Source organism: Parus major, chromosome 3, assembly GCF_001522545.3.
Source record: "Parus major isolate Abel chromosome 3, Parus_major1.1, whole genome shotgun sequence".
In the NCBI taxonomy this organism is placed as follows: Eukaryota; Metazoa; Chordata; class Aves; order Passeriformes; family Paridae; genus Parus; species Parus major.
Genome location: NC_031770.1, coordinates 56,524,578 through 56,543,867, shown reverse-complemented (window position 1 = coordinate 56,543,867; position 19,290 = coordinate 56,524,578). Strand labels below are relative to the sequence as shown.

At 40.2% G+C, this 19,290-nt stretch overlaps 1 protein-coding gene and 1 long non-coding RNA gene across 4 annotated transcripts in view; one reads left to right on the top strand and one right to left on the bottom strand.

The window, feature by feature from the left end:
• Positions 1–18,620, top strand: part of GINM1 (glycoprotein integral membrane 1) — a 19,217-nt gene extending 597 nt beyond the window's left edge. The window contains exons 2-9 of one of the 2 annotated variants that reach the window (XM_015620937.2): positions 5,929–6,113; positions 8,532–8,591; positions 8,759–8,855; positions 11,628–11,779; positions 13,959–14,115; positions 14,864–14,994; positions 15,735–15,898; positions 17,679–18,620. In XM_015620937.2, the coding sequence (XP_015476423.1) occupies positions 5,929–6,113; positions 8,532–8,591; positions 8,759–8,855; positions 11,628–11,779; positions 13,959–14,115; positions 14,864–14,994; positions 15,735–15,898; positions 17,679–17,787 (1,055 nt within the window). In that variant the 3' untranslated portion in view covers positions 17,788–18,620. The remainder of the gene's footprint in view (positions 1–5,928; positions 6,114–8,531; positions 8,592–8,758; positions 8,856–11,627; positions 11,780–13,958; positions 14,116–14,863; positions 14,995–15,734; positions 15,899–17,678) is intronic. The other variant, XM_015620938.3, reaches the window with a different exon arrangement.
• Positions 8,867–11,751, bottom strand: LOC117244044. 2 transcript variants are annotated; one of them, XR_004496405.1, is made up of 3 exons: positions 11,655–11,751; positions 9,827–10,834; positions 8,867–9,738 (listed from the first exon to the last, which is right to left on the bottom strand). It is a non-coding gene; the product is annotated as an uncharacterized LOC117244044 (long non-coding RNA). The 2 variants fall into 2 exon arrangements; XR_004496404.1 differs by having other exon boundaries at positions 10,676–10,834.
• Positions 18,621–19,290: the final 670 nt, after the last annotated feature.

The window sequence follows — 19,290 nt, the reverse complement described above, 5'->3', positions numbered from 1 at the left end:
TCCCTGTCCCTGCCCCTGTCCCTGTCCCTGCCCCTCTCCCTGTCCCTGTCCCTGTCCCTGCCCCTCTCCCTTTCCGTGCCCCTGCCCCAGCCCCGCTCCCTCACAGGGGTGAGCCAGACCCTGTGAGGGGCGAGAGGGTTTCCCCTCTCCCTTTGCTGGTTCTTCTGTATAGGATTCGATGTGCTGTATCTGGCAGGTCTGAGGGGGGAGATGATTACTTCTGTGCAGTGTAGATGTGTTTATATTTTATTTTCAGGCTTGTCCGCCTACATCTCCGTGGTTCAGTGCCGTAGAAGTACGCACTGCACTTGGTGCACACTTGAGTGTAGCCTACTCGTGAATCGAACTAAGGAAGGGGTTTTGATATATTGGTGTATATCTGTAAATACACAGGGCATCGTGGTGTCTTCTTCTGTTCTAATATCTATGCGGTATCTTGGTGACATCAGTTTTAAATTTGGTGGCTTTTTAAAAGAGTGGAAGGAATGTTTTGTGTACTACTTAGGAGAATTCTCTAGTGGGAATAAAAAGATTTGCCGTAGAACCAGGTAAGCTCTGACCTCTAGAATTACAGAAGAGCTGGGTACTTCTGTCTGAGGTTAAGTCATGGTCAGATACATCCTCTAAAATTGTTATAATAGTGAACCCAAAGTGTAAGATCACAGAGGAAAGTTGTGAGGGGTTTGTAGTCAAATTATCTAGCTAATGTGAAGTTACTGTTACCTGACCAAATTTATTATGTCTCTTTTTTCCTCCAGAGTTACTTCTTTATTAGTGTAATTTAAGTACAACATTTCCAAGAAAGCCTGACGGAGGCCCTGCAGTGACACATCCTGTGTTGCAAAGCAGGATTCATTCCTGGCCTTACTTCCTGGTTTCTGCTTCTCTTTACGAACTTTTGAGGAGAGACCTCCTTAGCTCTGATTTCAAAACAGGGATATAGATCTTCAGCCACCTATAAAAGTGCCTGAATGCCTGAAGTAAGGTGCACTAAAGAGAGCAGAGGGAGCTCAATCCTTGGGTACTTTGCTTATCCCTCTGAGAAAGGGAGTGCTGGCTTGAATTTGCCGAAAGGCTCATGAAATGACGATGTAATACATACTTACGCTCTTGCTCACCTTCTACCCAGGAGCTGTCACAATTCCACACTGAAACTACAGCTTGGTAACATTAGAGTTCTTTGTCACTGCTGGCAGTTTTAAAGGACATGGAGGCACATTTGTGTTTGCTGTCTTTGGATGTGAAAGCGTGAGCAGCGTGCAGGGGTGCTGGGGCAATCCCACATAAGACAGCTTGGGGTCAGAGATAGAACACTAGGTATGTTTTGGAATGTGAATAGGGCTTGACTTAGGAACTGTAATGCCTTATGGGCACAGGTGTGCTGTTGGTGGGGTTGAGTTTGTCCACTAGTGACGTACTGCTCAGGTGGTCTTGTGAACTCATGATTTGCTAGTTTGGAAGCATCTGCACTCTTCTAGTTTGATAAAGTTCTGGTGGCTTAAGTATATGCAGAAAATTTCTTCTAGAGTCAAAAAGGGACATACAAATTTTTACTTTAATGTTTTTTTCTTTTTAAATGTTAGATTTAGCCAAATAAAAATTTGAGTTTTCTCCTGCACGATTTAGTTTTGTACATACAGGGCCAGTTCTGATTCAAAAGGAACAGGGTGTCTTGAGGAAGTTTTGTGTAGAAGAATCAATGTTCTCTGACACTGAGCTGTTTTTTGGTGGCCTGTTAGGAACAGAAGTGCCTAGGCAGTGGGAATGGGCAGAGTGGGAATACCATGCTGTCAAGTTGCCTTCAGGAGCCATGAGCTCAGTGGCAGTGAGGTCAGAATGACTGTGTTGTTTCCTCGGGGTGGCTTGGGACTGGCAGACTGGTTGGGAGCAGGCAGCATCAACATGGTCAGCTTTGCTTTGGCTGGACAGCACAACTGTGCTTTGCAGCTCTGTGAGCCCACTGCCTGCACTCTACTGACAGCTTCACATTTTGTTAACTCTTCCATGTGGGGATTAAAGCTGATGCTAAAGTTTACCTCCATGCTGATGGCAATGGTGTTAGAGAAAGCATAGTGGAAGGACTGAGGAAAAACCTTGAGACACTGGAATAGCATTTTGTAAAGCTGAAATGCTTTTGTTCAGCTCTGGAATGTGAACGCCTCAACTGTTGTGCAATACTTGTAATTTCTTAAAAAAGCTGTTTTGAAATCGACCTTTTTTTTTTTTTAACATTAGCACATCTGTTATGGTTTTTATTTCTCCTTATAAAATTTGGATATGCAAAACTGGACTAAAATTGATTGATTAATTTATTGATTTTAGGCACAATTCAGGGTTTATTGTTGTTGTTATTTTGGGCTCTTTTTTTTCTTTAAAAAAACTTAAAGGGAATGATGCAATAAGACAGCTGACCTTCATGTTAAAGTAATGTTCTGGTGCGAGGTCAGGAATAAGGTTTTGTGCTTTAGAGTATTTTTTTAATGTGTTGATAGGATCTGGCTAAAAGCAGTGCTAACACCATATTATTTGCTTATTCTATTTACCTCTTGATAATTTAGGCTAGGAGAGTTCTTTCTAAATAGCATACTTGCCTAACAGATGTTTTATTTCTTTTTAGTTCAGTTGCCTAGGAAAAAAAATAATTTTACATTATTTGTTGCCTGCAAGAAACCTCTGTGTGAATGGGTTATTTCACAACAGCAGGAAATAATCCTCACTACACATCAACCATTTGGTGCATTGAGTACAATGTATTTTAATCAAAGAAGAAACTTGTTAATAGCAACATGCTGGAATGTTTCTTCCATTGCTTTATGCCAGCTTCTCTATTGGCAGCCCAGCACGTGTGAATTTTAGGCCTTAAAGAGCTGACATCATCTTCTTATGTACATTTGATTAAATTAAACCAGTATGATGCAACTGTGTCTCTATGATGTGAGACTGAGTAGTCACCTTTAAAACTCATGATAAAATATCCTTGTATGAGTTGGTTTAATAGGGAGGATACAAAGGCAATTAATTCTGGTAACACACATAGGGGAAAGGGAAGTATAAGCCAAGTTATAGTAAGAGCTGTTGTAAAACAAGGAAGGAATGAAATTAGGTGTGCTTCTTCAGAAAAGCAAAGTAAAGCAAAAGCATCGTGTTAGATTATTATATTAAGAAAGAGCTCAGCTTTAGCTAGTTAAGAAAATACTGGATGTAGTTATCTTACCCTAAATATTGTCATGCAGTTTAATAATGCCAAATCTTAATAGAGAAAATTTTTTACAAAAAATTTCTGAAATGTGAGGGCCAAATTACTGTCAAGCAAACTTGTAAAATTATAACTTGTCACATCAGACTTTTATCATGGTTACTTCTCCATTCAGTTATGCCTGACTGCAGTTAAGACTCCACAACATAGTTCTGTTTTGATTCTTGTGAAAGAATTATGTGAAGCATGGATCATGGAGCCCTGGATTGCAATATATGGTTACACTACTTGGACCCAGTTGATCATGTGAGTGCCAGAAGTCAAGTGGTATGAGTTCTTGTGGTAGTTTTGTCTGTCTATTCAGACACTTCTTTCCTATAATCTCTTCTCAAATTTAGACACAGGCTGTTGGTTTTGTCTATTTTTACCTGCTCGGCAACCTGCATGGGACTTTACATTTTTCAGTCACAAACAGGATATCAGCAGTGCCTGTGTAATGGCTGTGAGGGGATTGTCTGCCTTTCAAGTCTCTGTACAGCTGGCCATCTTGTAAGGCATTGTGCCATCTGTTCCTAGGGCTGCCCACAGGCCTTGTAGTGCAGAAAAAGCCTTGTTTGAGAGAGCCTCAGTAGAGAACAGCTGTGCTTCAAGTGGGCCGGCTGCTAGCGGCAGAATCTTGATGAGGCTTGTGTGATTGATGCAGCTGTCTAGGACTGAACAGTTACCCTGTACTGGGAGAAACTGTACAGTGCACCCCATCAGGTATTCTCTGCCTGTGGACAAAGTTTTTCCATGATTCTTTAATCACATCATCAGATCTGTTTGAAGTTCCTGCGTGATCGGACCCATCAGCTTTTTCTTTTGCGGCATTTTTCTTAAAAAGCAGTATTAGGTGAAATGTTCTCTGTAGATTTGTGTGGTGTTAGTCTTTGAGAATTAATGAATATTCCCTTTTAACTTATGCCAGATGCTTTATATTCTTTGCTGACATATTTTCCCCTTCTTGTTGTTCTGCTGCTACTGTGATTATACTGCCCCAGTTAACAGTCCTGGGCTCTGTTGCAGCACACAGTGAAAAAGGTTAGAAAATGATTACTACCTGCTTACCTCTGCTGATCCAAGCTCTCAGAAATTCACTAGTTCACTGTAACCTATGCCATCACGCTGTTAGTGCTGTTGTCCTAGAACAGAATGACTTATATTTGTGGTAGGGGTGCTGTCCTCTTTGCAGGTTCTTTGGCCACTACCACTGTAAATATCACTGCTGGAGCACTAAAACAGGGATGAGAAACCATAAGATAACTGAGGAGAGACATTTACATCCTGTAAGAGCATTAAGAATGATAGGGCCATTTTTAGTGCAGATTGGAGTTTTGTTTGAAGGCATTTGCAGCACAGGAGGGTACAAAGGGCTGAGGATTATGGAATAGGGTCAATGTTAAACTGAAAGCACACCCCAGTTCTTAGGGACTTGAATTTCTTCTTGGGGCTGTCTTTTCATTCTGGCTCTGCCTCTGCTTTTTCAATTATCCCAGTAAATTCAGAACCTTTTAAATTACAGGCCTGTTTGAAACTTGCATGATACTGAAAAGTGTACTGTAAGTTATATAACCAACCTTTACACTCATGGTTAAGGCTTCTCCAGAAATCGGCAGTGCAATAGTATGGACTACTGCAGAGTTCCTATGTTCTGCTCTCAGTGGCTTTGTTACTGCAGGATTGGCTAGTTTGCCTTTACAAAATAAGGGATGTGGGATAATTTACCTTTCTTAGTACTGAAGTTCATAACCACAAGACATATCTACAAAGCACCATAAAACACTTTCTTCCCCTCCACCTTCAGGATGTGAATTTTATTATGGTAACAGAAAAAAAATTTCCTCTGTTGAAATTAAAGGATTTTCTGTAAGTGTGTGAGTCCTCAACCCTAGGTCTGGGAAGATGGGGATTTGAATTATCACTGGAGCACTTTCTAGCAAGTGTGGCTTGTCAGACCAGGCATTTCCTCCTAAAATGGCTACAAGAGCTGTTGGCCTGCCACATCTGCTTCCCCCCTTGTGGAGGAATAAACAATGTATGGCTCCTGAGCACTCATCAACATGCAGATATTGAAGGGGTACCAGTCAGGTTTGTGATAACAGGGGCAGTCCCATGTATCACTTCTTCCCTGCCATGGGTGAAAGTGGATTATCTGGGATGGTGCTCTGCTCTCCTGTGAACTGCTGCTTCCTTTTCCCCAGCCCTCCTGCCCAGCTTTTGATTGCATTTGGCATGCATCTTGTTATTTTTGCCATCATGTAGATTTTGTTATGGGGTATGTGTAGGGTCAGGAAGATTGGCTACAGCAGGACCCATTGAGTTTTGAGTGTGATACTGCAGGAGACACCAGTGGGAAGCCATGGGAAGACAGCAGTGTGAAACTTGCCTTCAGGAAAGGGTTAAGACTGAGCTGGAACACTGCTGTTTTCTGTGGGAAGATATGAAGGGTAATGAACTACCTGTTCATAAATCGTAAAACAAGAGCATATGACAGCTCAGTAGAATGGATGTACAGGGAAGATACCAGTAGAATTTGTTGGATCCGAATGTGAACAAACTAGTTAGTCCCAGGAATGGCAACAATGTGAGTTCTCTGTTGTGTGTAACAAAAAAATTGCAAGGGTCATGATACAGCTACTGTAGGGGAATACTGATCATTGCTCTGAGTTACTTTATGGACCTGCACCATTAAGGAGATGCATCACCTGAGATGGTGGTGAGGACAGACGTCTCCCAAGGACATGCTGCAAGGACAGACAGATCACGCAGCAGAGGCAGTCCGACCATCTGTGTCCATCAGAACAAGGAGCCCAGCTCATTCTTCCCAGCTGAGTTCTTGTATCTCTCATGCTTGTCCAGCTCTTCCTTGCTTGCTCAAGTGAGTGACAGAAAAATGGTCTGCAAAAAAGGGAAAGTTTTTGTGCCAATTTAATGAGCTAAATTACCTCACTGACTTGGGATGGATGAGAGGGAAGGGTGATATGCAGGAGAGCTCTGCACTCTCTTTCAGTGGTAGAGGCAGCAAATGTTTAAACTGTCTTATTTGTCCACACATTACAATCTGATTTTTGAACCTTTAACAGCACAGAAGTGATCCACTGAAATATTTAATTTCTTAAACATGTAACATGCTCTTCAAGGGCAAGTTTTAAGTATATTCTGGAGTTCACTGTGCCAACAGAGCTGACAGCTGTTTTGAAGGAAATTAACCATTGTATGTATAGCTAGCTTTGTACATTTCACAGTCAATTGTTGAGCATATCTAGCTTCCTTCATGCCCTTCACTTTCAAATAGAGCATTTCATTAAAAAAAAAAAGAAGGTGGGGATTTTCCTATTTTTCATCAGTCATTTCCTTTTTCTTATAATCTCAGTCCCTTTGTAGATGTCAAAAAAAGATTTTGAAATACTTTCTGTGTAAAAAACCTCAGATGTAATTTGTGGCTTAAAAAATGAAGGACTATTATGACTGCCTGGAAAATCCATCTTTTGTGCCCTTTGAATTCCCAGAAAACAGAAAAATCTAGCAAGTGATGCCACAAAGTTGGTAATCTGTTAAACAGTTTGAGAGTGTAAAAGATTTGCAGTTCTGAATGCTAAGAGCTAAAAGATCTAAAAGTTTGATGGATTTTTATTTTACTGTTAATATACACAATTCTTAAAATATGAGAAGAAAGTAAGTGGTTTGAGGAAATTACAGGAAAACAGGATAGAATATATCCTATGTTTATACTGTTAATCCAGTTTATATCTTTATTACTCAGACTTCACTTGACTGAATAATTTGGTAATTTTCATTTCCTTTGAATATCTAGGATTTAAGTTTTGAAGAAAAGTCAGTATAAAAACCTGTTTCATAGAAGGGGCATTGAGGAAGCCATTTCTGTTTGGCTGGCCAGATATGCCAAATGGGTCTGAAGTATTTCCAAGTTGCTCCAAACCCAAAGGTTATCTGTGGTAGGTTAAACCATTCTTCTCATGATGCCAGATTCCAGCTGAATTGGACTTTGAGATTGTTTTTCAGTTTTTGACAGTTCTGGCTCCTTGAGTATACTCATTAGCACTCATTGTTTAAATTACTTTTTTGACATTACAATTATGCTTCAGAAGTTTTCTGCTCATGAACTGAGGCTTTATTATGTTAGGTATTGTGTATTTCACATATTTTGTGGCTGAAAATCTAGTGTTTAAAAATACTAAATGAAAAGTCTTTTTGTGTATTTACATTTTTATTTATTTTAAATTCTGAGCATGTTCAACTTTTTATTGAGACATGACTCACTTTTTAACTGTTGGCTGTGAAACAATGACTCAACTACGGAGCTAAAGAAGAAGGTATTGCTGAAAGTATAGAGACATTTTCCAGGGGAAAATGGATCCACAGAATCACCAAATTATTTAGGTTGGAAAAGACCTCTAAGATGAAGTCCAGCCTTTGACTGGACACCACCCAGTTAACTAAACCACAGCACTAAGTGCCATGTCCAGGTGTTAATGAAATGAATGATTTAAGGCTCCCACAAGCCAAATATGGAGCTTAACATTATTTTTGAAGAGGTGTCTGAGGAAAACAGCAATCATTACTTTTGGCTATGTGCAAGCAAGATTTGATTTTTGTATGTAAGTTTTTTTCAGGGACAGACCTGGGACATTTAAGGTCTCATTTGCAAAGCAGCCGCTGAAATTACAAGGGAGAAATGAGAGTACAGAATGAGTGATTCAATAAATTACAGCAATTAGGGTTTGAAAGAAAGAAGCAAATTCCCATTTTCTGTGAGTTTTAGGTGTCCCATGTGGCATAATTTGGGAATCATAACCAAAGAAACAGGATTTCTGATGACAAAACTAACGTTTTTTACTATAAACTCAAATGTATAAAACTTCACTTCAAAAAGTAACTGGAGTGCTTAAAAACACATTTACAGAGAATCTGATTTTTACTTTTTATGGTCTATTATTTTTCAGCTAATATGAGAGACTTCCAATTTTATCCTTGTGAAACAAGGGATTATTATTATTATTATTTTATCTTTATTACAAAAATCCACAAACTATACATAGGGGGATACAGATTGATTCATCAATCCTTTTTAGTAAAAAGAGAGATAAAAAAACAGACAATCCTTACATGAAACAAGAAAGCATATTCCTTTTCCTTCTGTCTGCTGGATAGAAAGCCTGGGAATGCACTATGGGGTTAGTACGAAGTCATTCTGCCAGGACACGTGCCAGAACATGAAAGTTGCCTGCAGTGGCTCATGTATTTTCTCAAACATACATCTCACTTTTTTTTCCAGGAAGCAATCAGAGTTGGTGTTATGATGCTGAACACCAGTGGAGAATTTCACAAAGGACAGGTTTGTCTGGTTTTTCTATTTATTCAGTGAATTAATATGCAGCAAAACAAAGTCCACAAGTATACCCTTTATTCTGACATCAGTCAGTATGGAGTGTGTTCCTCTGAGAGCAGAATTGTAGCACAGGGATAGGAAACATACACTCATGCTGGCTGTCTTTCTTTCAGGTTCTTTTTAACATCACCTATGTTAATGGACAGGTATATCTAAATGACTTTCCTATGAAAAGTGGCGTTGCCCACATAATGTGTCAAACAATAATACGTGAGTATTCTCTTTTCCTTTTTTTTTTTTTTTATTTTTTTTAGTTTTCCTCCCTCTCCTGGGGTATTTGGCTTCCCTGTTGTCTAGCAACTGAATCTTACAATGGCTGTGTGTTTTGCATGTTTTAAACCAGAGCATTGTGGAAGCAAAATATTTCCCAAAGTAGGAAATTTAATTTTGGCATTAAAATGGATCAAAAAATCTTCACCACCTTCATCTCAAGTCACATTAACAGGCTTGTGTGTGAATAGTCTAATCTGAAATCCAGACTCTGCCCATCTTTTCAAAAGAATGTTTTGCACTACAAGCTAGTCAATGTAAACAGAAGGATGCAACTCCACCCTGCTAATGGCTGTGTCCCTAGGTTGGCTGGCATACATCCAGAAGAGATTCAGTAACAAAAGTATGAATTGTTGTTAGGAAGATCTTTTAATGATATCACTTCTGTGTCTGTTGGACAAACAAGTTTCTTCTGGATAGGATATTATAGCAAAATACGGCACTTTTGCTAGGGTCCTGCAGTGGTTAACGACCTCAAATTGTCTTGAAACTGTTTTTCCACTGAGTCAATGCTACATTTTTCATGAAAAAACAGAAAGTACTATGATTTTTTTGGAAATCCACAGAACATACTGTATAATTTATTAAACAATATACTTATTATTAAATATTATACTTATTTGATTTAAGCTTCTGTTGTATTGAGAAGAGTCTTCTGCTGCATGAGATGCAGTCAGTCTCTAGGTTGATATCTGACGTCGTCCTCCTCAGGCACTTAGGGAATACTAACACTTTTTCAAACTGCTTCTCTGAGCTATGACCTTGTTACTTGAACACTTCTTTCCCAAGCATGATCAGTTATTAATCTGACAGTATTTCTTTTCTGGAGAGAGAGAGAGAGCAGTAATCAATTTCTCTTTTTTCTGGTACAAAACCACAGCAAAATGTCATTTACTTGCAAAATAACTCACTCCAGAAAAACAGATATGATTTTATTGACTAATTCTGAGAGCTTCTGATCACTCTTCTGTAGCTCCTATTAATTTCCCAAATAATAGTTGTAGCACTTGCAGTGACTAGTTTTGAATCTGAAACAGTGAGGAAAATACTGATTTGACCTGGGAACTAGAAACCTGGAACTCTTTATTTCCATGTTTGGGTCTGAGTCCCCACCACAATACCTCTCTCTGTTACCTGTAATACAACGTTTATACTATTTACTTATTAAATTATTGGCAACAGATTCAGGCAGTGTTTGTAAAATGCTAAAGAAATGTCAAGATACTAATAGAGGGGAAAAATATCCCTGAGTGTATATAAAAACAAAACTTGACCTTCATAATCATGCTTTAGAATATGGGACACCACATACTCTGACGTCGTTGTCCGATCATTCCTGGCACCTACATCCCCACTTGAAGTTCCCCCAAATGTCAGTTTTGGATCAGAAGTGTATCTGTCACTCCTTTGAATGTAGAGGTGATTGAACAGCCTGACACACAGTAAAAGCTGGGAACACAGGGAGCTTCAGCTGCTTGGCATCTTAGAGGCTTTAGGCCTTTAGTGCACACGTGCTGCTCCAAGTCAGAAAACATTCAGTAACCAGGTTAGTGCCCTGGCTCACACCTGTAGTGAACTTTCTTTCTGCCACTTATTTTGGCAGTGGAAGACAGTACTAAATTATGCCTGAAAGTATTTTTCTATATTTTAAATGAGAAAAATAGCTTTGTGAGGACAGGGATCACAGCATAAAAGTAATGGACGTGCTGAGTAGTTACTGTGTGACTAAGAGACCCAAGTCAAACCTTATCCCACATTACCTGACAGGCTCAGCACTGCAAGTGACACACACAGCACCTGTGGCTTAGCAGCAGGGATGGTTTGGTCTCAGTTCATGTCCCTTGGTATCTGCATGCTGGAGAGATCCCTCACCTCCACTCTTGTGCTTCTCCAGGACTTCAGTTCTAGCATGCCATCACCTGAAGCAGAGGTGTGGTAGTTGGGAGGAGGATGCTAAGACTATGCAGAAACAGTCAGGGTAGAAAGGCAGTTCTATGTGTCCTTGTAGAATATTAAGTTGTTGAAATAGCTGAAAACTTTTGGTTAGGAGGAGAGGTTGAGGTGTCACCAGTCACATATGAAAACAGAGAGGAGGACAGAAAAATATGTAGGAGAGAACTGGCACTCATCTTGAGCAGGAGATGCGGTGTGCCTGGAAAAGAGCACATTCATTTCTATATTCAGAGGAAGGGGAATGTTGTGCAAGCCAAGATGTTGACACGGGTGGCTAGCTAGGCTGTGGCATAACTCCCATGATGTCCTTTGGACGACTGAAATAAGAATGCAGCAATAACCAAGCCAAAGAGCTCTGCTTAGAGTGCTTAAATGCAAACCTCAAAGGCAGAGATGCAACATTGTTTGCAGGCTTCCTGAGTCAGGGGATTGTACAGCTCTGCTGTGTTATGAGACCTGCTCTGAGTATGATTTGGTGATATACTGGTAAAAAAATCATGGCACCTGTTCTAGCTGTTGCCCAGATTACTACTGGTTGTAAAAGCAGTTACTGGAAATGTTAAGCACATTGGCATAGCGCAGATATTCTGTCTGTTTGTCCTGGCATCTCTGGTTTGATGCTAGTGCTACCCTGACTTCTCCATTCAAATGCTGCATGTACAAAGGCATCTATGTCAGAGTTGCACCTGTTTTCTCTATGGCTGGCTACTGCTTTCTGGTTGAGGTGTTTTCAAAAATCATGACATTGTGTTTTAACAGTGGAGAACAGAAGCTTGGATAACATACCGGATCAGCAGCGCCTGGGAACCGTCAGTGTTCGCATCATGGTTCACGAGTGGCCTTTGGCATCTACTTCAGATTTGCAGCTGATTGTCATTCAGGAAGAAGTGACAGAAATTGATGGAAAACAGGTAAAAAAAAACCAACCCTGCTACAACATTCTGCTTGTTTTTAATTTAGGAGAGGCAAGTAGTTCCCAAGGATTAAAAGATTTACATGTATCTGGCTGGTGATGGAACACAAAGTACATAATTAATGTTAACACAGTACTAAGGGAGATAACAGCAGAGTTGGCAGTATAATAGTGGGGATGTTCCATGAGGAAACTTCAAGTTTTAATGCTTCTATTCATATTTTAATAATTATCATTAACTATATCACATGCACTTTGAATAAGTGAACTTTTGCAAGTAAAGCCAGACTCACAAGCGAGAGTTGATTTATAAAATAATGCACAAAAAACAAAACAAAAAGGGGCATGGGGTCATTCTGCATCTTGAGGTTTTCCCTGTTGTTTATTCCAAGCTAACAAAAGGCTTCAAGCAGGTAGCATGGGGAACAGCTTGCAGCAGTAAACTCATGGCAAGTGGGCTTATTGTGAAAGCCCACCACACATGAGAGCTTAGCCTTACAAGACTTTGCAAGTAAGGTAATTTGAATATTGATAATGAACATGCATTTTGAGATGAACAAGCACCTCCACCCCTCCAATTCTAACTGTATTTGCACAAATAGCAGTCAATGTGAGGGGTTGCAATTCTAGCTGAGATTGAAATGTGCAGAATTGAGTTCTCAAAATCACCTGTATGGTGGAGTTGATTTACTAACCAAAGAGATTCAGTAGAAAACATCCAGCTACTGAAGCCAGTTAAGACCAGTGTCTTATTTCTGTTTCTGCACATCTGCATATAACATGTGGCCAGGCTTTTTTGAAACTGGCTTGCATTCTGCTGCCTTTTCTTTTTTAATAGGATAACAATGACATTACCACTGATCCTTGATTAATTGCATGGTCAGCATGTAGTATTTTTTACAGGGATCTGTATAATGTCAGAATCTGTTGGTTAGTAAAAAGCCCCACTGAGAGGGCTGCAGTTTTTCCAATGAGGTCTTTATCCCCCTGATAAGAGCGTACGATATTGTGGTTTGATTCAGTTGTTACACAACAGCGGCATTGTATTTCAGGCCCCAGACTAGACATCACAATGCATGTCACATTTTCATAGGGACCTAGTGAAAACAACCAGAAAGCTAATGCTGTTTCCTTCATTGTTCCTTTAAGTCAAAAGCAGTCTCACATAAGCACAGTAGGGGAGCAGAATCACCTCCCTCAACCTTCTGGCCACACTGCTTTTGATGCAGCCCTAGAACAGAGTTTGCTTTCTGGAATGTGAGTGCATGTTGCCAGGTCATGTTGAGTTTCTCATCCACCAACACTCCCAAGTCCTTCTCTCTAAGGCTCCTCTTTATCCATTCACTGCCCAGCCTGTACTTGTGCTTGGAACTGCCCCAACCCAGATACAGCACCTTGCACTTGGCCTTGTTGAACTTCATGAGGGGTCCACCTTTCAAGTCTGTTCAGCTGCTTCTGATGGCATCTCTTCCCTTCAGCAGGTTGATCACACAGTGTCATCAACAAATTTGCTGAGGGTGCACTCAGTCTCACTCTCCGTGGTGTCAGCAAAGTTGTTAAACAGCAGCAGTGCAAATACCCATCTCTGAGGACACCACTTGTCACTGATCTCCATTTGGATACTGAGCCATTGACAGCAACTTTCTAGAGTGCAACCATCCAGCCAGTGCCTTACCCACTGCCTGCTCCATCTGTCAAGTGCACATCTCTTGTTTGGAGACAAAGATGTGAAGCAGGACACTGTCAAATGCTGTGACACTTGGTTTTCAGTTGCTAAAAACAAGCAATGTTCCTACAAAAGCACAAGTGTCAGTCTTATCTCAGCAAGACTTTCAGTGTTTGCAAGTGCTTTCACTACATACCTGAGTTTTCCATGCCCTAAAATGCCTCCCTGCAAGAGGATAGTGATGCACTATGTAAGACTTGTTTTAAAAGACCATGGATTGACTACCATGTGCTTTTGCAGGGAGGGGGACCCAGTCTGTACACTGTATTTTCTGATGTGCTGTGGTCTACATAAGTGTGATATGTGAAAGTAAAGAGTACTAATTCATGTTATAACAGCCCTACCTGCCCGTCCTAGTGGCCTGAAGTTTTCTGGGATGTACTGGTGCTCTCTGCCAGCCTGCTTCAGTGTTGCTTTAAATTCAGTAATACTATGTTTGCATCTTTTGTAGGTTCAGCAGGAAGAAGTAACAGAAATAGATATTTTAGTAAAGGACCTGAGAGTACTTAGACACTCCAACTACACCGTCCCTTTGAAAGAGAGCATGCTGTATTCCATGCCAAGGGATAACGATATATTATTTACACTGCCCAACCTCTCTGGAAAAGGTATCTCTCAGCTTTTAAGTAGTATTTTCATCCATGTCCAATGTATTGCTTTACTGGGTAAGAGAGGATCATTCATCCCTTGTTTTACATAATGGAAGAGTTTTTTCATTAACAGGAATGGGTTTTATTTTGTATGTCTTGGTTTTTATTTTTTTTAAAACACCTAAATTCAACTCTTTGTATTAGGTATTTTATTTGTTTGCTTTCAAAACTTCTCCTTTGAAGTGCTTGATATTTGACAGTCTGCAATCCAGACATCTGACAGGAATAAATTTCTCTCTGAGATCTGCAATGGAAGTTTCTCTACAGCTCCCCCTTTCTCTTGAGAATGAAAGAGAGAACTGTAGAGGAAGTACCTGTCCAGGTCAATTCCAAATCACAGAACGGTTTTCTGTTATTAAACTTGAATAACTTAAAAGAAATAGAAGTTAATTGATGCCTTAATTTTATTTCAGTTTTGTTTAATCAAAAACAGTCAAGGATTTAACTGCAGTAGAATATTTTGATCTGATCCATCACCTTTTAATCTGAAATTTACACCTAAGGGCATAGTTAAAGGCTGCACTGTAACACTGTTTCTGCTTCTTATCAAATTGATGACTCAAGTCATAAAAAACCCTTTTGTGTTCTTGCTGTAAATGTGTGAGAACTGTACCCTCTGCAGAGAAACACAGTATGTCTTTATTTTCCTGCAGAGTGAGTCAAACAAAAAGCAAACTCCCCACTAATTCTAGCTTTTCTTCTTCAGATATTCAAGATCCACTGCAAACTACCAGTCAGTACCTCATCCAGCAAGTAGAAACTACAGTGGATGAAGAGACATTACCTGGCAAGTTACCAGAGACCCCTCTTAGGATAGAGCCTCCATCTTCTTACAAGGTGCTTTTGTTGTTTGCTTACTTGTTTTAATTATTAGTATAATTATTACTATATAAATATAATTATTTAAAGACAACCACTAAGACAAGTGGATTTTTGCAGATAAACAAAGCCCAAATAAATCAAAAAATGCCCCCTCCCAAATTACTGTTCAGCAGTGACAAATCCAGCAGGAATCCATTGGGCTTCTAACTTTTGCCATGTTCTGACCACACAGATACTTCATGATAGTCAGTTATGATACTTACTTTATACCAAGCTAAGCATTTATGACAATTTCAAATATTGCTTAGCTTTAAATTCCACCATTTTCTCCTGACTGCTTAAGTGCTTACCCTTCTGAGAAATGGACAGCTGGTCTCACCTGCTGTAGGAAAGAGTAACAGTTGGAAAAGTTTTCAGTTCTAGCTCAGGCAAGGATGAGTTTCATGAGCTCCTCTGTGGCCAGAACACTCACAGTTATAATGCACTGTCTGCTCTGTTCAAGTGTCCTTTATTTTCCAAAGGGGCCTTTAATGAACAGAGAACTAAACCTTCACCTGTTTCAAACTTTGAACAATAAAGATATCTGAGCCACCAGTCAATTCCATCTTGCTTTTATGTATGTTTAACGATCTATGAGTTTAAGTAAAATTATTACCATGTAATGTGATTTACCAGTAGCTAAAAAAAAAACCACCAAACCAAAAACCCAGCAGTTGCTTTGTTTTGCAGTCTTTGTATTTTTACCTGTTTTGTAGGTGATGTGCCAGTGGGTGGAAGACTTGAGAAAAGGGTTGTGCAGATTCTGGTTTCAGTCTTTACCCATCTTGTTTAGTTTCATGGAAGTTGTTATTGTTGGAGTTGTTGGAGCAGCTCTTATTATCAAAGTCTTAAAGGTGATTCTTCCTTCCTGTGAAAATAAGTAAGTAATTTTTGTAATTCTTTTTTTGCTGTGATGAAGGCAAAATATTGACTAAAAGAATCTTCCTAGAAGCAGGCCCATTCTGTAGGATAATGGTAGCAAGAATTCAGCAAGAAAGTGACTGGTAACTTTCCATTCCAAGTGCACTTCCGACACACAGGCATTTCAGAGAGACACGGGAAAGTGTTTCATTGGAAACGTCTTTAGCTGAGCTGTCATACTGCCAAATTTTTATCAAGTCTTCTAAGGATTACATTGTGAGATGCTATTAACATAATTCCAAGAAATGAGGGTAGAAACTAGGGCTAAACAATTCTTTTCATACTCCCCCTGTATTGGAGTTTTACAGTAGTTCTGAAAGGCCTCAAATTTGGCTTTGCAAATTTGCATGGGAATGCTCCAAGGGGAACACCTACCTCTGCAGGCAGCTTCCAAGCCATAGTGCCTGGTGCTGGCATAGGTGGCAAGAGGCCACAAATAAAGCTGATTGCCTGCAAGGGCTTTATCCCCTCGGTGTGTTACCAGCAGAACTAACATTTTTCAGGAAAGCAAGGTCTCAGAACAAGGGGCTGAAAGATGAATTGGTAACTGCAGGTCACAAATCAGTGTAGATTTAGTGCTGGAATGGGCAAGCACGTGCACTTTAAAGGAACCTAAGTCAGCTCTGGAAGAGCTGTCCTTGGAACTTTATGTTCTTTGGGAAGCGACTGACAGCGCAGTGTGGTTCATCAGCCCCAAGCACAGCTGGTATCTTCAAATGCAGCTGATCAGCTGTGCCTCTGAATGGCCCTGCATGCAGTAAATTTATATATCCACCCAGGAGTATGAAGGCTTTGGTCCTTCTGAGAAACAGGAAAATGGAGGGTTGGAAGGTGAGGAAAGCTGGAAACTGCAGTGACAAAAGAGGCAGTGTTTCCCCTGGCATGCTGTCAGATGGGAGGGCTTCCCTGGTTAGAGCAGAAGCACTGGAGAAACACTTTGTACTTTCCCCAGCAGTAAGCAGCTTACCACTGGCAGTAAGTAGCTTAACACTGCCATGTATGAAACTGAACAAAGTAGAACTGGCAAGTTCTAATGCCAACAAACTGTTCAGCGAAGTGGATGATGGCCTGTCCATAGCAGAGGTCAGAATGGAGCAGAGGAACCAGCTTGTAGTAATTTCTCTTCCACTTGAAGAACATGGGGCTTGCTCAGGCCTTGTTAGTGTGCATAAAGAAATTGAACTCCCCCCACCACTTAAAAAAACAAACAAACAACAACAACAACAAAAAACAACACCTAAACCACACAGTTATTTTCTGGCTACCTGTGTGGTCCTCTAAAGAATGGTAAAGGTTTAACTCAGGATTGTAAACCAGTAAGAATGAACAGAACATCTCATCTGGTGATGGACAGTTGCAGATATGAGTTAGGATCTCATCCCAAGTCTTTAATGCCATTCTATGTTACACTGGTAAAACTGGAGGCTGTTGTCCTGGATAATCAGCTGTAGGTCCTGAGAGCACACACTTTTAGGCTACTATGAAACTGAGCAGATAGAGCCTACACTGCTGACATTTCAGATGTAGAAACTGGGCAAAGGGAGCCTGCAGAAACCACAGCCAGTACATTTTGAGAGCCTTTTACATTACAACTTCACGTAAGAGATATTATGAGGGTAATACTTAGTTGATGCATTGATTTAAACTAAGTTTGGGGAGTTTAAGAGTCAGTCTAATTTTTAGAACACAGAATTGTTTTATGTTATTGTTTTCTAATGCCAGGTAACTTTACCTTTCAGAGGCATCCTTCTCCTGGATCAAGTCAGCTTTGTACCTGTGACTACCATCAGCCTGCCTTCAGACCTTTCAGACAGGAAAAATAATTTAGATGAGAAATCATGTACTTAATACTGTATTTACTTTGGAGTTACTGTTTTTTAAAAAACACTCTTTTAGTTGATCTGATATTTGGCACCTAATCTTAATACCTTGGTTTTTTCCTACTAAGAAAACTAAGTCAGTTGATTAATTGATAAAGGGCCGCTCAGGCTGAAGCCCAGAGCTGACTTCCTTGTGCCTCTCCATAAACAAGCAGCCTTTTCAGAAGCTTCAAAATTGAACAGCCTCCTTTTCAGAAGCTTCAAAATAGAACAGCTTTCCACCCTGAGGGCTACCATTGGTTTTAACTTCTGTGAAGTCACTTTGCCACACCACGGACGGGATGCTGGCTGCCTTCATGCCCATAAACTAAGTCAGCTGTCCTGACTAACAAGATGATGAAATTCAGGGTGTCCTTAAGTCCACAGATAGCATTCTTCAGAAAAAGATGAGGGAATATTGCAAACATCAGCTGTGCCTGCAAACCTAAGCAAACCTGCCCCAGCTGGTTCCAGGTCTCATAGGGTTGAGTGTGTCTTGCAAGGAAGATACCACTACCAAACATTTGTGCTACTCTAAAGATCTGACATTTTATATATGCAAAACAAAAATTTGAATGGCAGATTTATATTTCAAGCACTTTACATTTTTATGGTCCCTTCCACTCATAAAAATTGTTAGCAGTTGTAACCAGCTTGCTTTTTGCATCTGTGACAGCAGTACTCTACGGAAAGTCCCAAAAGAAAAAGGAAAATTCCATTAAATTCTACAGAAATACTGGCTGAACTATTGCTGAGTAGGCCCAGTCTGCTCGTGCCAGTTTGTACTGTTAACATTTTTCAAATAAACATTTAAATTGTTTATTAGACTGTCTTCATGTGTGCATTCATAGTAAGGTAAAATAGCAGTTTGCCAAACATTTCAGACTCAGGGCACTATCTGTTTCTCAGCTTTTCATTGTTCTTACAAAAATTGTGTCAAAAGAATGAATAGGAAAAAAACACCTCATAACTGTAACTACCTGGCACTAGACTGAGCACAGTTATCATCTGAGTGATGAGAATTACCGATGTGCAGCTGGATGAAGTTGTTGGAGTGAGGGGGGAAAGCTGGGATTCCCCCTCCTCCTGCCCTAAGGAGACATCATCATGAGTTTTATGAGATCCAGGTTACTCAGATGCTGGTCCCTACAGCTGGTCTGTGACAGGAACATCTCTCATTGTCTCACTGAACTGACAGCACTGCAGTGATAAAAGGAACATTTCTAACGCCGACTTGGCTTTGTAAAAAAGCCAAATTTCACCACCCAGCAGTGCAGTGTGGTACACACCACACCAGGGGACACTGCTCAGACATCCCCTTGTTTTTTATTTTTTGTTCTAGTAGCATGTGGGTGGCAGAGGGATTGGCACCCATGGCTGAACAGGAGACTGCTAGGATTAGCACAGCAATGGTGACTGCACAGACAAGAAGTCTGCAAACAGGTGTAGACAAACTTCTCTGTATGTGGCTATTTCCCTGGCCCCTCCAGTA